This window comes from Coprinopsis cinerea, assembly GCF_000182895.1.
Source record: "Coprinopsis cinerea okayama7#130 chromosome 6 map unlocalized cont3.6, whole genome shotgun sequence".
Taxonomy (NCBI): Eukaryota; Fungi; Basidiomycota; class Agaricomycetes; order Agaricales; family Psathyrellaceae; genus Coprinopsis; species Coprinopsis cinerea.
This window is the reverse complement of record NW_003307539.1, coordinates 966,179-984,275: the sequence shown is the minus strand read 5'-3', so window position 1 is coordinate 984,275 and position 18,097 is coordinate 966,179. Positions and strand designations below refer to the sequence as shown.

General features: G+C 52.1%; 8 protein-coding genes across 8 annotated transcripts; 3 read left to right on the top strand and 5 right to left on the bottom strand.

Annotated features, from left to right (window-relative positions):
• Positions 1–70: 70 nt before the first annotated feature.
• CC1G_09844 (DNA helicase) lies at positions 71–3,221 on the bottom strand (the record flags this gene model as incomplete). Its single annotated transcript, XM_001837810.2, has 11 exons — positions 71–175; positions 233–301; positions 356–494; positions 553–894; positions 944–1,401; positions 1,461–1,790; positions 1,843–2,130; positions 2,193–2,363; positions 2,423–2,584; positions 2,762–2,972; positions 3,028–3,221. The coding sequence occupies 11 exons, from the start codon at positions 3,219–3,221 to the stop codon at positions 71–73; spliced, it is 2,469 nt and encodes an 822-aa protein (XP_001837862.2).
• Positions 3,222–3,316: 95 nt separating this feature from the next.
• CC1G_09843 (hypothetical protein) lies at positions 3,317–3,924 on the bottom strand (the record flags this gene model as incomplete). The annotated part of the gene is made up of 2 exons (XM_001837809.1): positions 3,317–3,658; positions 3,706–3,924. The coding sequence occupies 2 exons, from the start codon at positions 3,922–3,924 to the stop codon at positions 3,317–3,319; spliced, it is 561 nt and encodes a 186-aa protein (XP_001837861.1).
• An 809-nt stretch (positions 3,925–4,733) lies between these two features.
• CC1G_09842 (aminoacylase 1-like protein 2) lies at positions 4,734–6,639 on the top strand (the record flags this gene model as incomplete). Its single annotated transcript, XM_001837808.2, has 11 exons — positions 4,734–5,030; positions 5,081–5,216; positions 5,271–5,409; positions 5,466–5,538; positions 5,588–5,677; positions 5,730–5,878; positions 5,932–5,956; positions 6,008–6,076; positions 6,126–6,291; positions 6,345–6,387; positions 6,440–6,639. The coding sequence occupies exons 1-11, from the start codon at positions 4,792–4,794 to the stop codon at positions 6,637–6,639; spliced, it is 1,329 nt and encodes a 442-aa protein (XP_001837860.1). The 5' UTR covers positions 4,734–4,791.
• A 186-nt stretch (positions 6,640–6,825) lies between these two features.
• On the bottom strand, positions 6,826–8,675 carry CC1G_09841 (hypothetical protein; the record flags this gene model as incomplete). The annotated part of the gene is made up of 8 exons (XM_001837807.1): positions 6,826–7,101; positions 7,161–7,589; positions 7,647–7,807; positions 7,862–7,985; positions 8,051–8,204; positions 8,264–8,328; positions 8,388–8,499; positions 8,563–8,675. The coding sequence occupies 8 exons, from the start codon at positions 8,673–8,675 to the stop codon at positions 6,826–6,828; spliced, it is 1,434 nt and encodes a 477-aa protein (XP_001837859.1).
• A 372-nt stretch (positions 8,676–9,047) lies between these two features.
• Positions 9,048–10,407, top strand: CC1G_15572 (hypothetical protein; the record flags this gene model as incomplete). The annotated part of the gene is made up of 6 exons (XM_002910983.1): positions 9,048–9,057; positions 9,083–9,303; positions 9,374–9,460; positions 9,531–9,769; positions 9,952–10,014; positions 10,128–10,407. The coding sequence occupies 6 exons, from the start codon at positions 9,048–9,050 to the stop codon at positions 10,405–10,407; spliced, it is 900 nt and encodes a 299-aa protein (XP_002911029.1).
• A 503-nt stretch (positions 10,408–10,910) lies between these two features.
• On the top strand, positions 10,911–12,673 carry CC1G_09840 (high-affinity nicotinic acid transporter; the record flags this gene model as incomplete). The annotated part of the gene is made up of 7 exons (XM_001837806.2): positions 10,911–11,026; positions 11,055–11,190; positions 11,248–11,312; positions 11,367–11,644; positions 11,698–11,858; positions 11,914–12,147; positions 12,203–12,673. 7 exons carry the CDS (start codon positions 10,911–10,913, stop codon positions 12,671–12,673), a joined length of 1,461 nt encoding a protein of 486 aa, XP_001837858.2.
• A 512-nt stretch (positions 12,674–13,185) lies between these two features.
• Positions 13,186–14,628, bottom strand: CC1G_15571 (hypothetical protein; the record flags this gene model as incomplete). Its single annotated transcript, XM_002910982.1, has 4 exons — positions 13,186–13,478; positions 13,530–13,729; positions 13,791–14,214; positions 14,271–14,628. The coding sequence occupies 4 exons, from the start codon at positions 14,626–14,628 to the stop codon at positions 13,186–13,188; spliced, it is 1,275 nt and encodes a 424-aa protein (XP_002911028.1).
• A 193-nt stretch (positions 14,629–14,821) lies between these two features.
• On the bottom strand, positions 14,822–16,949 carry CC1G_15570 (hypothetical protein; the record flags this gene model as incomplete). The annotated part of the gene is made up of 2 exons (XM_002910981.1): positions 14,822–15,704; positions 15,931–16,949. 2 exons carry the CDS (start codon positions 16,947–16,949, stop codon positions 14,822–14,824), a joined length of 1,902 nt encoding a protein of 633 aa, XP_002911027.1.
• Positions 16,950–18,097: the final 1,148 nt, after the last annotated feature.

Here is an 18,097-nt window from a genome sequence, read left to right as displayed (position 1 = left end):
GCGATGAACTACACGTCTACTATAGTACAGTTTTAGTTTAGTCGTATTCAGATTGCATCTTTGCAGTTCTTCAGACATCTGGGAATCGAACATCCGCGTTGGCCTCCAACCAAGCCACCCACTTCTTCAAGTATTTGCCTCCATGAGTAACGGTCGACGAATCGCCCACCACGCACTGCAGAGCAGGATTGTCAGCTGCAAATAGTCAAGAAAGGAAAGGATCGAAACGCACTAAATGTCTCCGTGCTCGTGTCATCGCGACGTTCATCCTCCTCTTTTCCTTCAAAAATCCGACTTCTCTCTGCAATAAGGGGTGAGTCGTCAGCGAGAATTGTAGCAATAGTTAATAGCGCACCTTGTCATTGCTCCTCACAAGACTGATAACAACAGCCTCTTTCTCCCGCCCCTGCATTCCATCCACAGTCCCAATTTCCAAACTGGGTCCATACACCGGTCGAAGCATCGAAGTAAGAAGCGTAACCTGCGCTTGGTACCTAAGTACGCTCTTCGTTAAATGTACAACGCGGCAAATATAAAAAGCAAAAGACGCACGGAGTAATGATAGCCATCTGACCCGGCTCAACACCATTCTCAACCAACTTCTCCACCCAACTCCTCACCACACTCGCCTCATTCTCGTTACATCTACTACCTTCCTCAACTTTGGCTGCTTTACCCTTGAGGTTGATATCCTCCCCACCAGTGTCGAGTCGTTCAAAGTATTCGCATCCTGACGTGTCGAAGAAGACTACAGGATGTTGGAGAACCTCTTCTTCATCTTCAGATGTAGACGTGACAAGGTCCTTGAGGAGGTGCTCTTTGACCGAGTCGTGCGATATCAGCTTCGAGCGATAGAGCGTGGTTGAGGGGAAGTCGCAGATCTGCTTGTGCATCCTAAACTACAATCAGCGAAAGACAGCAGAGACACAAAGGTTGGACCGACCGGTACTGCACTGTCAACATCCTCTTCACCTTCCTTCCATACATCTTCTCCAGCCGTTCGAACAGCGTCACTTCGAGTGACCGAGGAGGGGTCAACTCTACCTTCCTCTCCTGCCGTTTCCTTTTTGGATCTTTCGATGCTTGCTTGGGCGTATCCTCCTCTTCGTCATCGATCTCGCTATCGTCACCGATCTCACTCCCTTCCTCCTCGTCTTCGGAATCCGGGGGACCCTCAGCACTGCCCTCGTCATCTTCCTTGACGACAGCCTGTTCTTTCTTTCCTCCCTTCTTCACTTTTGCCGACGCGTCCTTCCCTTTCTTCACCACTGGAACCTTCTCCCCGTCCGCCTTCTTGCTCTTCTTCCTCTCCTCGTCCAGTGACAGGACGGTAGGCGGCAACTGCATTGGGTCACCAGCCAAAATCAACTTCTTCGCTTTGAAGATGGGAACCCAACAAACCTGATCACGAACCCAATTATCAGCTGCCTAGAGAAAAAGAAAGATAAGGAGATACCCACAGCTTCCATGGCTTGCGTCGCTTCGTCGATAATCACCACATCAAACTCTTCGTTCCTCATCTGTCTTCCACCAGCCGAATGGCAAGTGGCCAACACCACCTGCGACTCGGCGAGTACGGAATGGACGATTGTACTCTCGCGTTGCCTGAATTCCTTCCTCAGAGCCTTCACCTCCTCCCACATCTTCTTCCGTTCTGCTCCCCTCGGTCGTCCGCCCTTGCTCGCGTTAGCCGCAGCTGCAGTGCCTTTGGCTGCCTTTCCGCCGCCTTTTCCGGTGAGCACGTTCAGGTACCCTTCAAGCTCTTGCTTGATATCCTTGACAAGTGCAGCCTATCAACGAGTTGTCAGTACTAAACATAGGCTGCGCAGCTGAAAACCCCACCTGATCAGTCCTCGTCGATTTAGCATCCAACGTCGAATCCAGAATTCCTTCATGCGCCATCACCCTCGCTGGATGGCCTATCCTCGTCACTTTCAGCGGCTTCGACGAGGACGTAGAAGGTAGGTCCAGAAGCCTCTCGAGAATATTGTCAACCGAAAGGTTGGAGGCACCGCATACGAGAAGGCGCCGTCCATTCGGATGGGTCGGTGTGGGTTTAGTCAGTTGGCGGATGAGTTCGATGAGGGTGTGCGTTTTACCCGTTCCTGGTGGAATCAATCTGTTAGCAATCTATAATTACAGAGGAAATGGATCACATAACGATCACCTGGAGGACCATGGATACAAGCCACCTCTGGAGCAGCCAAACAGAATCGTACAGCTTCTTTCTGGCTATCATTGAGGTTCGGATCGAAGAACTCGACGCCGCCTCTTTGTGCAGGTGGTCCTAGTGGCTTCATGCACATCAAAACTTGCATTAGGGGCGTCAGGACATAGTCTGGCGGAGGAGGTTTGCCGTCTGCCTAATGTGAAGAGACGGAGTAGGAAGACATACTCAAGGAGAAGGAAGGGATGAACGTACCGATGGTAGAACAGTCCTTTCAAGGCGTTCAATCGCCTTGTCCATCCTGTCATATGTGACACTGTTGGCGAGCTTCACGACCCTGCATCGTTCAGGTAGGTCTAATCCAGAGTCGGAGGTGTTGGCCGGGTCGATGGCAATTACGATCCTCGTGTCTGATACCTGTGGAATATCGGTCAGTTGGATCTTTCATGAAGAGGCAACGTCTGGTTACTCCTCCCCTCGGTCCTCAAGGGGCCCACCCCCTGTGACTTGGTCACGTCAAACTCAGACTAGTCGGGTAGAGAGGGATCGTGCTCCCAAAAGGCCGAGGCAGGTTTGTAAGGAGACGCAACGCACTTTGTAGACCACTCCTTCAGCGGAATTCGAGGTAACATCGCCTGTCGACGCTGAAGATGAGGTAGCAGTTTTCTTAGTCTTCTTGGGCGGCCCGTTCGATGAAGATGATGCTACATGGGCTTCAATACGCGCCAGGTCCCCATTTCTGAACGTATGTGGAGGAAAGATCGGGGATGTGTGGTACGCTGTGGGTCGTTCCAATTCAACCAGCCTGTCTTCAGAGAGCTTTATGTTCGATGTTTCATGATCTTGGACGAAGAACGCACGTTTTGCCGCCTAGACCGATATTGATACTGGCAACACCCAAACCGTTCAGAGCGAGCCCTTTTTGCTCGAGCAACTTGGGTCCACAGTTGGACAGCAACAGCGAGCTGCGCTCGATCTCGGCATCGCGCTCTGATTGGAGCAACTGCTTTTGGCGAGTAATAAAGGCTTTAAGACGGTCTTCCTGTCCGGACATGATGGAAGAAAGGAGAAAAAAGGGAACTAGTACATTGCTAGTACATGGTATTACTTAAAGTACAATAATTGATCGCGGAGACCGATGGGCAGAGACTATTTTTGCGCAACGCGACGTCGCTCCTGGTGATGGTCGTGCAACTCGCTGAGCCTCTGCTCCTGTCTCGCCATCTTCCTCTCCAACGCCAACACACCGCGGGTCCTCTCGCCGTCCGTTGGAGACGTGCCTTCGTGGTATCCATTTGCACGACTCTTGAGCCACCGGGAGTATTTGAGGAGCTTACGGGTTCGCCGGTGCTTTTCGTTCATTAGGGCGAGGTCGGGATCGATGTCACCGTCTAGCTCAGTGTCGGAGATGGTGTCTATCGAGTCAAACGAGTTGGCTGGGCTGGCGGAACCGATGTCCACGGAGTTGGTTTGGTGGTCGCCGTCGTTGGCCTATACCTGGTCAATCCATTGCGCAAGAAAAGACACCACACACATACCGAGTTCGAACGGGTGAAATAGGGTGATCCTCCCTGGCTGTTTCCGTTCAAATCTGCGCCGATAGGGAGATTCGAAAGGAACTCAGGGTCCAATGCTCCTACGCTGGAGTTGCCAACTTCGTCTGACCCCTCTGCTTCTTCCCCCACCGCCGACCTTCGCCTCCCCAACTTCCTCCGAACAGAGTCTCCGAGTTTTGCTCGTAGCCCTGTGCTAGGCATCTTGAATGCTGGCTATAATCTGGTTTGAATTCTTGTAGGACTTGCTACGCAGCTACGGCTTAACGGGCGACCGGGTTGCCGAAAGCTTCATGGACAAAATGGTAGAGAGATGGAGAGTAGTATGATGATGGTTAGGCTCAACCTCCATACCGCCGCTAGTACGCCGCCGCCGGTGTACTTTTGGTAAGGTGACTGATGCCGTTGAACCTCGTTGTGAAGTTGACACCGCCTAAAAAGTTGATTCCACACGAACGTGAACCCCGAGACCCTGTGGGAAGATTATCTTATCAGATACATTTCCCCGCCCATGTGTCATTGTGATCGGCGTCGGCCAGCGCTTTCCCCCACCTACCACAGAAGAGATACCTTCCAGTATGTCTGAATCTCAATCCAGATGATCTGCTTGCCGACTGAATGGACTTTGTACGTTGCAGACTTTTCTTGAGCTACGGTATCGAGGGCGCGCGTGAAGTCAGACTACTATATGTGTGTTGGCCCTTGGGGGCCTTACTAAACACACATTCGTCAGTCTGACTACGGGAGACTAACAAACTCCTTGCAATGGACATTTGGAAGGAGGAAACGACAGTGGGGCCAATAGTACGGTCCTCAACCAATACAATTTGGGTTCGCGAAGGTGGCTCCTACTCATAAGAACCGGTGGGCTGCTTTCTAACGAAATGGTAATATAATCACTACGGGCTCTAACCCATTCCAAAGGGTTCCTCGAACAGGGCTTGAATTAGGGGCCTGGGAACTTGATTATCTTATCTGATGGGAGTCCATGTTTGTCGTCATTACCCCTGTCGCGTGGGTCTCTTCAGCTGAAGGATCGATGTCGAGATCTCAGTATTGCTCTCAACCACCATGTGCCATTGTACCGACCAACCTCAAACCGGCGGAGTGCCCCAAGTCTGGAGGCCTGACCCAGTCGAGAAACCGACACCGTACTACTCTGGACAGAATGCTCACCTGAAAGAACAGAACCCCATTTTCAGCGAAGATATCTTGGCGACAATCGAAGAGAAGATTAAAGAACTCGATGGGGAATTGAGAGAACTCAGCCTGGATATACATGCACACCCTGAGCTGGGATATGAAGAATAGTAAGTTGTGACGTCTAAAAGCTTGTGGGTGGGCGCTAATCGAACTGCAGTCACGCGCACGAGGCTTATACCAAGTTCATGATCAAACATGGATGGGACGTCGACAAGTCTTTCCATCTCCCAACGGCGTGGAGGGCGACCTATCAGCGCGGCAAGGGTGGCCGGACCATCGGTATCAATTCTGAGGTACGTCTGAAGCGCCTGTCATTGCTGGTAGGGTCTCATTGACCATGAATTCAGATGGATGCTCTCAAAGGCATCGGCCATGCCTGCGGCCACAATCTCATTGGTATCTCTGGTGTGGCCGTTGCCATCGCCATTCGAACTGCTCTCGAAAAGCACGACCTCGAGGGCAAGATTGTCCTGCTCGGTACTCCCGGTATGCTCTTCCTCATCTGCCATCGGTTGGCTTCTATTTATCTGACGAAATGGTAGCCGAGGAGGGAGGTTCTGGCAAGGTGGTTCTCCTCGAGAAAGGAGCCTATGAGGGCATCGACGCGTGCTTGATGTACGTTCTCTCCTCCGTCACCCACCGCATGGTCTGAACCTCTATCCAGGTGTCACCCCGCTCCAGGACCAGTGGGATCAGTCAGCTTGACCAGCTCGTTGGCCCTCGACCGGATCATCGTAGAGTACTTTGGACACACGTGCGTCTCTCTACCCGCCTACCCTTGACCCCGCTTGACAACCGTTTTACAGAGCTCACGCAGCTCTTTCGCCATGGGAGGGCAAGAACGCCCTTGATGCTGCCGTTTTGGGGTACAATAATATCTCTGCTCTCCGGCAGCAACTGAAGCCGACCCACCGGGTCCATGGAATCTTCGAAGGAAAGGATTGGGCCCCGAACAGTACGTGTTTCGTCATTCGTGCCAGTGAAGTGTGCTCATGACGATGCCTACAGTCATCCCCGACTATGCAAAGTTCATGTGCGTCATTTTACCTCCGCCATAGTTCTTCATCTCTGACAGATGATTCAGCTGCTACGTTCGGGCGCCTACCCGTAAAGAGATGGAAGAGTCGGTGCAAAGGGTATTGCCTTGCTTCAAGTCTGTTTTCGTATTCCTCCCCGTCGGACCTGGACTCACATTGAAATAGAGCCGCGGGCCTCGCGACTGGCTGCGAGGTTAAGATTGAGAGGGTGGGGGCCGTCTACGACCTTCGACAGAACAAGGCTCTTGGAGAGGAAGTTGCCAATATCGTTCTGAACAAGTACGGTTCGATCGATTACGAGTGGGGTATCAAGAGTGCCTCGACTGATTTCGTGAGTTCCAATCTCAGTAGTGAGTTTTAGCGAATGCTAACGACTGGAATCAGGGTAATGTAACTTATGCGATGCCTTCGCTTCATCCTGGTTTCTGTACGTTTACTGTTCTAGCTTTATTTTGTGACCGTACTCACGATCCATCCAGCGATCCCGACAGAAAAAGACGGTGGTAACCATACCCCCGCTTTCGCAAAATCTGCAGCAACGATTGAGGCACATTACGCGTGCTTGGATGTGAGCAAGGCATTGGCCGCCACTGGCGTAAGGTTCTTGATCGACGATTCGTTCTTCGAACGCGTGAAGAAGACATTCGAGGAGGATAAACTGCTCAGAGACTTGTCTTAAGGTCTCGGTATCTATCAATTAAACGACACTGTATTCCTTAGGAATCCCGGGGCTAGAAAGCTGAATTGATTTGCTAATCTAATAGTACAACTGCATTCCCACAATGAACAAGAGAAAAAAAAAACGTGTGATATGCGTAAAAGTACATGAATAAAGAGCGTTAACGTGCAGATTATATGTTGTTGTTTAAATGGTATAGTAGAATCCAGGGGTGCCCTCCAAAGGCTCGCACTTGCCTTCCCGGTAAGCCATGTTACGTCGGTGGAAGACGAAGGAGTTGATGCCGAGGAGGAGGAGCATGGTGAATTGGCAGGCCATGGTTGCCCAGATACCGGGGATGTATCTGGGGTAGTCGACTTGGCGGTAGATCATGGTGGCGAAGATACCACCGACACCACCCATAGCGATGATGACGGCTGTGGACACAGCTCGCTTGGAGTGGGAGGTGATGTTGTTTGAGTGCTGTAGAGACATAATTAGGACCATTTTGCCAAGCAGAAGGAAAAGGGGATGGTACGTACGTAGGCGAGAACACCGGGAACACAACCGGAAGCGCCCATGTTGGTCAAGAAGAGGCCGAAGTAGCGGACACCGGGTTGGCTGGCGTACCCAGTGCAGAGGAGACCGGTCATACAGATCAAGTTCTGGGCAGCGAGCCATGGTGCACGCATGCGGGTCCTGTCGGCGATGTAGGCGAAGACGAAGCAGGAGATGGCGGCAGCGACGAAGGGGAAGGCGGTCAGGACGAGCGCCATGGCTGTGGAGTAGCCCATGCCGTGGATGATGATGGTGGCGAAGAAACCGACGGCGTAGGCGGGCATGGTTGAGGCGAGGAACATCATGCCGAAGGACCAGGTGAAGGGGTCGAAGAGGGCGCGCCAGAACTTGGGCCAGGTCATTGGGTCGGGCATGGAGTCCGCGCGGTCAGCTTCAATTCGGTCGAGGATCATCTGAGGGAACGAGAATGAGTTGAGGAGGAGGGTTTAAGGCATGGAGGGGAAACGGACCTTGCGTTGGTCTTCGGTAAGGAAAGTGGACTTATCGGGGAAGTCGGGGACGAACAACCAGGCGAGGATACCCAAAAGGATGGTGAAGAGACCTTCCATGATGAAAATCCATGCCCATCCGTTGATGCCACCAAGGCCCTTCATGAAGGTGATGCCATAGGCTGCATCAGAGTATAAGCGCTCAGGATGAATGCAACAAGCGCGCGGGGACGCACCAAGAATAGAGCTGAAGCCGCCAAGAACAATCGAAGACAGGTAGAAGACGGCAAGGCGCTTCTGGACTTCATGGCGCTTGTACCAAGTCGTGATGATGAAGACGAGGGCGGGGAAGAAACCAGACTGGAAGGAAGAGAAAACCGTCAATTCCTCGAATGAGTCACGCGATAGGGGTAGATTTGACCAACCTCGAAGATGCCAAGAAGAACACGGCAGACGCAAAGGAGGCCCCAGTTGGGAACGAAGCCCATGCCAGTTTGGGCAGCACCCCATCCCACTACACAGATGGTAAGGAACAAGCGAGCACCAAGTTTACGAAGGATAAGGTTGGCTGGGATTTGGCTGGTGGATAGCAATTAGACCTCGCGCGTTGGTAGAGTCGAGAGGAACAGGGTACTAACAAAAGAATATAGGGGACGAAATAGATCATCGACGCGATACTGTATCTCTCGCCGATGTCGAGCCGCTAAAAATAGAACACTAAATTAAAGGTTTCAAGGAACGCCGGTGTGGAGTAAAACGTACGAGGTCCTCCTGCATTCCCGCCGTCCGTGCAATACCAAGGTTCGTTCGGTCAATAAGGGCAACGGCGTATAGAAGCCCGAGCAGGGGCAACATGCGCCAGTCTACCATTCGACTGTGTTGAATAGATCAGCTGGTCAGAGCCACAGTACCCTAGGATTCAAGGGGTGAGACATACATGGTCTTCTTGACGAATCCTGGATCATAGTGGGCATCCAGGGGAACCGAGGCATTTTCATGCTTCTCGATGTCGTTGACTTTGAGGTCGGAGTTGGTCTTTTCGGACGACATCGTGAGTGGGACGATGAGAGATGCTGAGAGGGTGACTTCAGCCGGCCTCCTTCCCTTCGTCCAGTGCACCCTTTTATGCTCACTCGCAATGGGTCTAGCTCCATTAATCTACAATCTTCGAGAGTGAGCATGGCTGTCAAACAACAGTTTACCCACTCCAACCTCCCGTCAAATGGGTGCAGAACCAATTTTCCGGTGGGGTAATAGCACCATTTGGGAATGTCAGGGGCCTAAAGGAGATGTAGGGTGCAGTTATCGCCTGCACGTTTGATCTGTACAGATCGCGCCTATGGATATAAGGACGTCGTTACTTCTTCTTTGCAGAGTTTCGTGCCCGCAACTCACATTTTAGCGCCCATTTTAGCGCCAACTATGTCTCAAAGTTCGTAACTTTTCAGGAATCCTAGATTCTAACCACCTGAGCAGAATCCAACTCGATCATGTTGTGCCTTTCCCAGATTCTAGCAGATCCGTGGTGGTCAGGCGAGAAGGAAAAACCCGAATCTGCGTCATAGCATTTTGCAATTCGAACGGCCGTGGAAGTGTCCCGATGATAGGAGGGACGATTGAGATCTTTCTTCACAGGAGCCAAGCTCGTCTCCATATCATTTTCGGCGTCCCTTGGAGGGTGCGTTATCTCCTTGCTCATTGATGCGAGTCACGATCATGGATAGCTATGGCTAGATATGGGCACGTAGTACCTGCACTGGCGTATGGATACATTTCAATTTTCTGCAGCCGTTGGAATGCCAAGCATGGGGAAGATCGTCTATCTGGGAACTGGGGTCAGCTGGACAAGATTAACGTGGCGATTGCTTGCGTATAGTAAACGGATTAACTCCCATCCATGGATAGCAAAGAAGAAGCCATAAGAGGCAGCCCCGTAGAAAACGGAGTGGGCTCAGGGCAAAGGACTCAGTGACCGCCGGGGGACACTTCCTGCAGGATTTGGCTGGTTTCCTGTGCATTGGGCTGCGAAACAAGGGTCGTCGCTTCCCCACAACTCGTGGTAGCCAAGAAAAGGAACCGAGAGGGGAACGGTCTTCCACTTCCCCGCATTACCCAGTTTTCGATTTGCGGGCACCGGCAAAACGGTGTTTCCAATAAGCCGGAGACAAATATCGACTCAGGAGAGGGGCGATCGAGATAAGAACAGGAGTTCTCCGAGTACAAGGAGCATTGGTGGACAATCTAGCAACATCTCGGTCACTCACGTATGTCCGTACACAGTCCTGCGTTCAGAATTATGTCTGTTTCGAGGCCGGACTTTCTCCAGTGCAAAGGTTAACCTGGACGGAAACTGTGAGAACTCGGATCCTGACCGGAAAGCGAAGCGGTGGTAAGCGGTGGCTGTGAAACGAGACGCTAAAGCCAAACAATGGCACACAGCCAGGGGCTCTACGGAGTCTGCTGACCTGGTTTGCTCAGAATGCAGACCTGACTGCCCCACAGCAACGACGTCCATGGAAATCGCGAAATTGCAATATCTGACGCCGCCGGATCGTTGGAACTGAGCACAGGGGCATCCTCATTTCATTTTGACCGGAAAGGGCCTGATCCTCACATCTGTCGCTCCACAGTGGTGATCAGACGACAACCAGATGCCCTCGACCACAGTCGACTCAGGATGCGTTCTGCAGTACGATGGGGCACTGGCCACTTGCGGCCCCGTAATTTGATGTGGTCTCGTGCCTCGAGACTGCCAGCGGACCGCCATCAATTGATTGAGTGAGTTCTGGTCAATTCCACATCCATTGTTTTGTTCATGGAAAATGCGGGGTAACAAGCTTTGTTCAACAGGCCTTCTAAGTGCAAAGAGAAAGGTTAAAGCAGTCTCTTGGGCTACCTTTTTAATAAAAGGCGGGTAAAATACGCATAGAACGCGTTACTTCTTTGAACCCGCCCTGTGGAAGAGATACATTGTCTACAAATCCATCTGGAAGGAGAATCCAGTCGACCTTGGGATCCTCAGGATTCATGCTGGTTAGGTTCCGCGGACGATCATACTCAGCCTTGCCCACAGGACCAGTCGCATCTCAGGAGACCCATGGTCAATTACCATATCGATACAGCAACCTGGAAGTCTTGGGTTCCTACCAGGTCTTGGTGGCGTACCCCAGGTCAGATGAGCTACCCCGCACATGTACATATGCACTCTCCGTCCAGTATAAATACTGGGGGGGTAGGTGTCGGTTTCACTCAGTCGCCTCCATTCCTGCTCTCTCCTCTTCCAAGATGTCAGAATCCAAGCGCAGTTCCGACCTCAAAGTCGAGGATATCGAGAAGCGGGAGCATGCCGCCACTCCCGAAGTCGATGCCCACTACGATCCCAAGTTCATCAAGAGGACACTGTAAGTTATCGCCTTCACTTCCTCACAGCTCGGACCTCAACGTGTTTTCCAGGCGGAGGGTTGATTGGCGACTCTTGCCCATCATGGGCTTGCTGTACGCTGTCGCTCTCATCGATCGTACCAACCTGGGCATCGCTCGAACGGCAGGAATGGAAGAGGACTTGGTAGGTTTCTGCTTTGAAGTCCCAAGTCGCTGTGTTCTCATTGTCTTTTCCATTCAGCAACTGTACGTCGGTGAACGGTACAGTATCGCATCCATGATCTACTTCGTGCCCTACACCATCCTGTGAGTCACACTCGTCGCTCGCATAACTCACTCGCTAAACCCAAAGCTCCATAGCCAAATTCCTGGCAACATCGCCCTCCGATACCTCGGCGCTCGACTTCACTTGACAATTTGCGTTGTTGGTTGGGGTGCTGCACAACTTGGAATGGGTTTTGTCACGGATTGGGTTCAGCTCTGCATCTGCCGCGTTCTTTTGGGAGTCTTCGAGGCCGGCTTCTTCCCTGCTCTCGTCTACATCATCACGACATGGTACAAGCGGCACGAAGTCCAGAAGCGTTTGGCGCTCTTCTACATCGTCTCTATCATCACTGGTGGTTTCTCTCCCATCCTCGGTAAGCATACCGCCGTCTGCCCATGCTTCCTGGTTCCTGACAGGTCCTTCTAGCCTACGTATTCACTCTCTTGAAGGGAACTCATGGATATAACGGCTGGCAATGGATCTTCATCATTGAGGGCGCTGCCACCATCGGTCTTGGCGTTTTGGCCTGGCTGTTCGCTGCCGACTTCCCTGAGACCAGCAGGTTCGTCAATGAGGAGGAGCGCAAGGTGAGTTGCCTCGTCACAGATTCATCGAGGCCCTGTCTGACAACTCTCTTCTTAGATGATCCTTGACCGTGTTGAAGCTGACCGCAAGGACTCCGTCCCCGATGAGGTTACCCTGCCCAAGGTCTTGAAGCACATGTCCGACCCCATCGCCTGGTCCTGTGGCCTCATGTTCTTGTCCTCCACTATGCCCGCCTATGCCGTTGGTTTCTTCATCACTCCCATTCTCTTCTCGATGGGCTATACCATGGCAGAGGCACTTCTCCTCTCCGCCCCTCCCGCTGGTGCTGCTGTAAGACACATCACTCTTGATACAGCTTGAGTCCTCATTGACCCCATCGCCATAGATGTTCTCCACCTTCTTCTTCGCATGGCTAGCCGACAAGACCAGGAAGCGTGCCATTTGGCTTGCCTGCCAGAACTTGATCGTCATCACCGGTCTGATGGTTACTGGCTACACCAACTCTAATGCTACCCGTTACTTCGGCCTCTTCCTCGTCAACATGGGTGCCTCGGGTTGCGTCCCAGGTGTCCTCGCCTACCAGTCCAACAACGTCACCTCGCACTCCAAGCGTGCTGTCACCACTGCCATCACCATCGCTATGGGCGGTATTGGCGGTATCTTCGCCACCACCGTTTGGCGCCAGAAGGACTTCCCTCGTTACATCCCCGGTATTTGGGCCACCATGGCTTGCCAATTCACCATGTTGATCCTCCTCGGTGTCAACTCAATCATCTTCCTTCGCCGCAACAAGCTCCGCCGCGAGGGCAAGTGCGGACCTCTCGAGAACACCGAGGGCTTCTACTACACACTCTAAATGCTTCACATTCCTCCTTTCCTCTTTCACTGGGGTCTTCCGGGCATTTTAGGTTGCATATTCTCGAGCACGACATCTTCGCCTTTCCGTCACGAATCAATCAAATGTCGATTACTGACTCATGTACATTATCAACTTATCTCTTACAGTAACGCCTTTAGTATTTTATTTACGAACGCATTTTCAGAATAGCACGACGCATTTCCTATTCTCCGACTTCATTCTTTGTGTGACATGAATCGCCTTCAGTTGAATTTGAAATAGTGAGTCATCTGGAATAGTCAAACTCATAGCCCTCCATAACGACTTCCTTTGGGAAACAAGGGATTTGGATCTCCCAATCGACGTCTTCATCGCCTCCGACTCCACCACGCTTTACTTTCCATTCGTCCCTGAACACAACCCCGCAACTTTGAAGTCCAAGTAAGCTTGGTAATCTTCTCATCCTTTTCTTTCTCTACTGATGACATGAGTAAGCATCGTCTTGGGTACAGTGAGAGGATAGGGGCTATTTAGAAACCCACCCATTTCAACGTGTTCCTTGCTCTCATGTATCGACTTGCCATCGCCGATGGCTCGACATGTGCGTTCATTTTATTGTCTTCATGGGTCTGGTCGTAATCACTGGCCTCATGGACCTCGCCATCCGGGAGATCAGAGGTGGGAGGAGAGGCCAGGTATCCATTAGCGTCTCGTCGGAGAACAGGCTCTTCAGTAGTGGGTGCAAGGTCCTTGGGAGAAGGGGATGATGGCATAGACCTGCTCTCTGCATCTCCGCGCTCCGGATGGGGAGAGGGGTACGAATCTAACATCCTTAATGAGTATCAACATAACATACAGAGCCAGCACGACTCACTGCGCGGCTTGACATCCACCTTGGCTGGCCCGGCTGGTGCCCCCTTCTTCTTCTGCGGGGGAGGAAGGAAGGTGATCACTCTCTGGCTTGAATCCGCACTCTTCCCGCTCTTGACCACGTCCACGGACGGGAGCAAGGGAATCAGTCCCGGTATCTGGAAGAACCCAGTTGTCCTGAAGTCTGCTCGAGTATCTGCAACCCTGTGAGGAAAGGGCATCAGCACAGAGACGGGAATCTGAGAACGAGTGAATGTTGATGTACCTGCTTAGGCGAGCCTTTTTCGACGAGGGCAGTGTACTCCACTCCTCGTCTTGGTCGGGCTTCCCAAACCCGTACGCATCTCTCGCTGGCTGTCGGGCGCGCTTCTTCTGAGGCGGCGGTGCTGTCGTTAACACGAGTGGACGTGCATTGAGCGCGGCATTCGGGGCTCGGGACTTCTTCTGTTCGGCTTGATTCAGTCGATGCGGCGGGGATGTTGAGGGGTCCCTCTTGGCTGGCACGGGACGGGTGGGTTTGGGATTTGCGGAATGAAATGAGCCATTCTCTTCTGACTTTGGGATCCTCTTCTCGACCTCAGTTCGCGCTATTTGCACCGTGGGCCTTTGCATGACGCATGGACCATTCTCGAACCGTGTGTCCAAATAAGGTGGATCGATCTCCTGTTTGGGAAACATAGGCGGGCCGCCTTTCGGACAGGCGCATCAGACTTGGCGTAGGCCATCACGAACAGAACGTGCTCACCCTGTATAGCCAACCCGTCAGACATTCTGTGGTTATGAGGTTGATATGTCGAGCGGGTTGGTGCGACTGGATTCCTCGGTTCGAATCGATGTCTGTTGATGCCCCGACTCTGGCGTCTGGAGGCATTCGCGTTGGCAGGGTTATGTCGCGGGAAACCAGGTTCGAACATGGGTACCGGCCTGGCTGGGGATGAAAAGAACGCCTTGTCATCTTCAATGTCTTCGATGTGAGAGTCGTCATGGAAATCCACTTGTTGCCATTGAGCTTGAGGACGGAGAGGAGACGAAAAAGGTAGGGGGCGTGGGCCCCAAGCAGGGGCACCGTGGCAGCCATGCCGTGCGATACGAGGAGGATCCATATCTGTAGGTTGCAGAAGAACTGGGGTTAGTGGGTGGATTCAATTGAGTACAGATGAAGTATACTCGATTGGTTTGCCGTCCTAGAGCTACTGGCTGTAGCGTTTGGCAGGAAATTTTCAGAATTGTGTACGCTGCGAGTCGGGGACCATTTATCTTCATCTGCTGTTAGTTGCGCAATCAAGTTGAGTTCAATTAAGCCGACGCGGAAGGGGTAATAGAAATAAGACCAATTGAACGAGGAATCGACTGGACTGTCTGTATACGCGCTTGATTCGGTGCACCGGGGCTAGAATATGTGCCCTCGTCGTATGGCAATACACCGCAGCCGGAGAGAATAGAAGGAGGGCTCTCAGGTTTTACAAGTACTGATCGCTGTGGAAGAGCTGCAAGCTTTTCCATTGGTTGAGGAAACGACGGTCCAGCTGAAGGCCCATCGGACTGGTTCGTTGAAGGCTGCACATCCATCGGCGAAGCAGGAGGAACGTGAGGTGCTATGCCTCTGAATCTTGTGTTCAATGGCTCTTTCAAGTTGGTCGCTGGTTTCGAGCAAGTTTTCGGCTGCTTCGAACGCGGGGCATTGGATGTATGCGCTCTCTTGGCGGCTGTGAAGGTCAGTTTTTGCTGTGAAGCACCACACTTTGCCAAAGCCTTTCCCGGAGCCTTAGCCCTGGCTCCAGGGATACGAGGCTGAGCCTTGTCAGCATTCGCCTTGAGGCGAAAGACCTCGGACTGATTCTGCCGGTCCTTGGCCTTGTCGTTCGAATCATTCTTGATTTGGAGAGCATCTGAGGACTTCGAGCTCGCCTTCTCTGCACGACATATCGCGTTGATCTTGGCTATGCTGAACGGGTTCGGCTTGTAGTTGACCGTCTCCGCGCGACTGGATAGATTCAAATCCCTGAACTCTGCGGCGTCTGAATTCTGGTTGGCGCCGCTCTTAACGTCATCGTCCGAGTCGTCCGAGTCGTCGAGATCGACCCGTGTCCTAAAGTTGAAGCACCAACCGTCTGAGGGCATTGGAATGAAGAATACAGCGGAAGAAGGGACGGTCCTGCCAGTTGGCGGGCGCCAAAAACTGGGTCCAAACAACCACAAACTTATATACGTGAGTTCGATCCGCGCTGGGCGCAACGCTTCGTCCCAAAAGCCTCGTCAAATTAGAGAAGGATGTCTGTCAATTCAACGTATTCGGCCCCTCCAACATTCTGATTACCTTTGCAAGCTGTATAATAGGCTGGTTATACTTGTCTGCGCATTCTTGTGCCTCGCATAACATCCCCAACCTCTGATAAACCACGCACATGATCCTCCAAAGATTGTAGTATCCTGTTCTGAGAATGTCCAAACCTTCGTCTTCCATCCTCTTCTTCACCTCCAGCAGCGGGTCCAATACCTTCGACGTAAGGCCCCGGTCCTTCAACCACACCGTGTCGAGTTGCTTCTCCCATTCTTGGATCAAGACAAAGCACGTCTTGCGGAGCTCGTCCCTTTCCGGCGTGCTGTTCAGACAGGCTTTGCAGGAGCACCTAAATCCAAATTCTTGAAGCAGAAAAGTGGCTCGCTCCATCTTCGACATCGTGGAGTCGGTGTAAGACACGTAGAGCTGCGAACCTGCTGGGATGTCTCGAGATGCAGTCGCGAGCATCGAGAACGTCTTTGGATGAAATTCCTGGTTGACGTTGGGGATACAGCTATGATTGAATCTGCTCCCAATTCTGGTGACTGCTGCATGGAATTCCTCGGGGATGCTAGGGTCGTTAAAGGGTGCGCTGAACCCGTTGGTAGAGAGTCGGCCTGTGATCGGACGACCGATTGAGGGGGCACTGTTTGCTAGAGTCATGAACCCCGCGCGGTCTTCTGCCGTCATACAGTGGTTGAAGATCGCCTCGAACTGTTGCTCAGTCTGATTCCATAGAGACTGGATCTTTTCCATCACACCTCCCACAGAACGCGCATCCTCAGGGAGTTCTTTGGGTAGATGGCAATGGGGAAACGCGGGGTATACGATGTAGGGGCGTTCCATGAGAATCAGTTCGTGCGCCTTGATGTCCTCTGTTGCGAATACTCCCAAGCCCATCCCATTCCCTGCAGGCTTGACGACGAGCTTGGGAGCGGGCAAATTGGGAATTGGTCTTGGGGGTCCCTGTGAGGCGAAGTACTGGTCCTTGTAGGAGGGTCTGGTAACCCAGATACAGTGGCCTTCGTTGCTTGGGCTTGACGAAGTGACAGGGAAGGCGATGAAGTCCTCGTCGTAACACCTAAGGACAAATCCATCGTCCCAAGTGCTACCAGAGTCAGCCTTGTTAGGCCCACTTGACATCGTTGTTTCAGACTCATTGTTCCTGGGCTGAGGACACAGAGACATCGATGGGCTATCGAGGCTCGAGAGAGGAGATATGAGAGAGCTGAATTCTAGATTCCTAGCACGTCGAAGGATAAGTATCCAGGAGAAGTCTTGCATACAGCCGAAGCTAAAAATAGCCTGATAACGAGGGGGAACTCCACCCTTTGGTCATGAGAACTTTCGAAGGCGATTGCGGCATTTACAGACTGAGGCGCTTAAATAGCTTGAATACGATCGAGTACACCTTGGTAGCCATCTTTGAGTTCCAAACGCGGGATGAAAGGACATCGATACAGAATAATTTGTGATAAAGCGAATTGCTGAGGGTAGTAGAAAGAGAGGCGTGCAGAGATAGGGGACCCGGGCGAGAGGGATAGACAACCTACTGATACGCTATTTTGCTCGTCAACGGCTTCATCCCTTTGAATGGTGGTGGTAAGAGAGCCCGCGATCGTGGGACCTTTCGAACCTCGATGTTTGTTTCTTGCGCGCTCCCAACAATTTTCCAGTCGCCCACCACCACCCTGTGACTGGAACTGAAGTTTGGGTCAAGATTTCAACTCTGGTTTCTCTCGGGAAAGGTTATGAGTGCTTTCAAACACATTCGCGTCTTTTGGGAGGATAGAAAGGAACGGTAAGCGCCCATAATTACGTCCCAATGTCCTCGAGGTTTGCTATGTCAAAGTGTGTTGAACACGGCGCTCAACGATTCTCGAGTACGCTTCCTGCAGGTAGCCTCCCTTGTAGCCCTATGCGTCTTCTGGTGCATCCTTGGTGTCTGAATTTCAATCACATTCGCCGCGACTATCACGAGAACCAAACATTTTCTTCAAGGTTCTTGTCTATCCCGTGACTTTCGCGCCTATGCGCCTTTTTCTTTTGCACCATAGATTGTCGAGTGGGATATCCGGGTATGGAGCGCTGGCATTGGACTCCAGAAGCGCACATGGAGACAGTCGTTGAAGGAACCTTGAACTCCTGCACAAACGAATCATTCTGGCCGCTTCGCGATCTGTGCCTAACGCGGTTTTGGGTTTGGAAGCTACGATCATTCATAACGGCCAGGTCCCAGGAGGAGCAAAAAAGGTTAGCAATTGGTCAACATTTTGCCAGTCGTGATATCA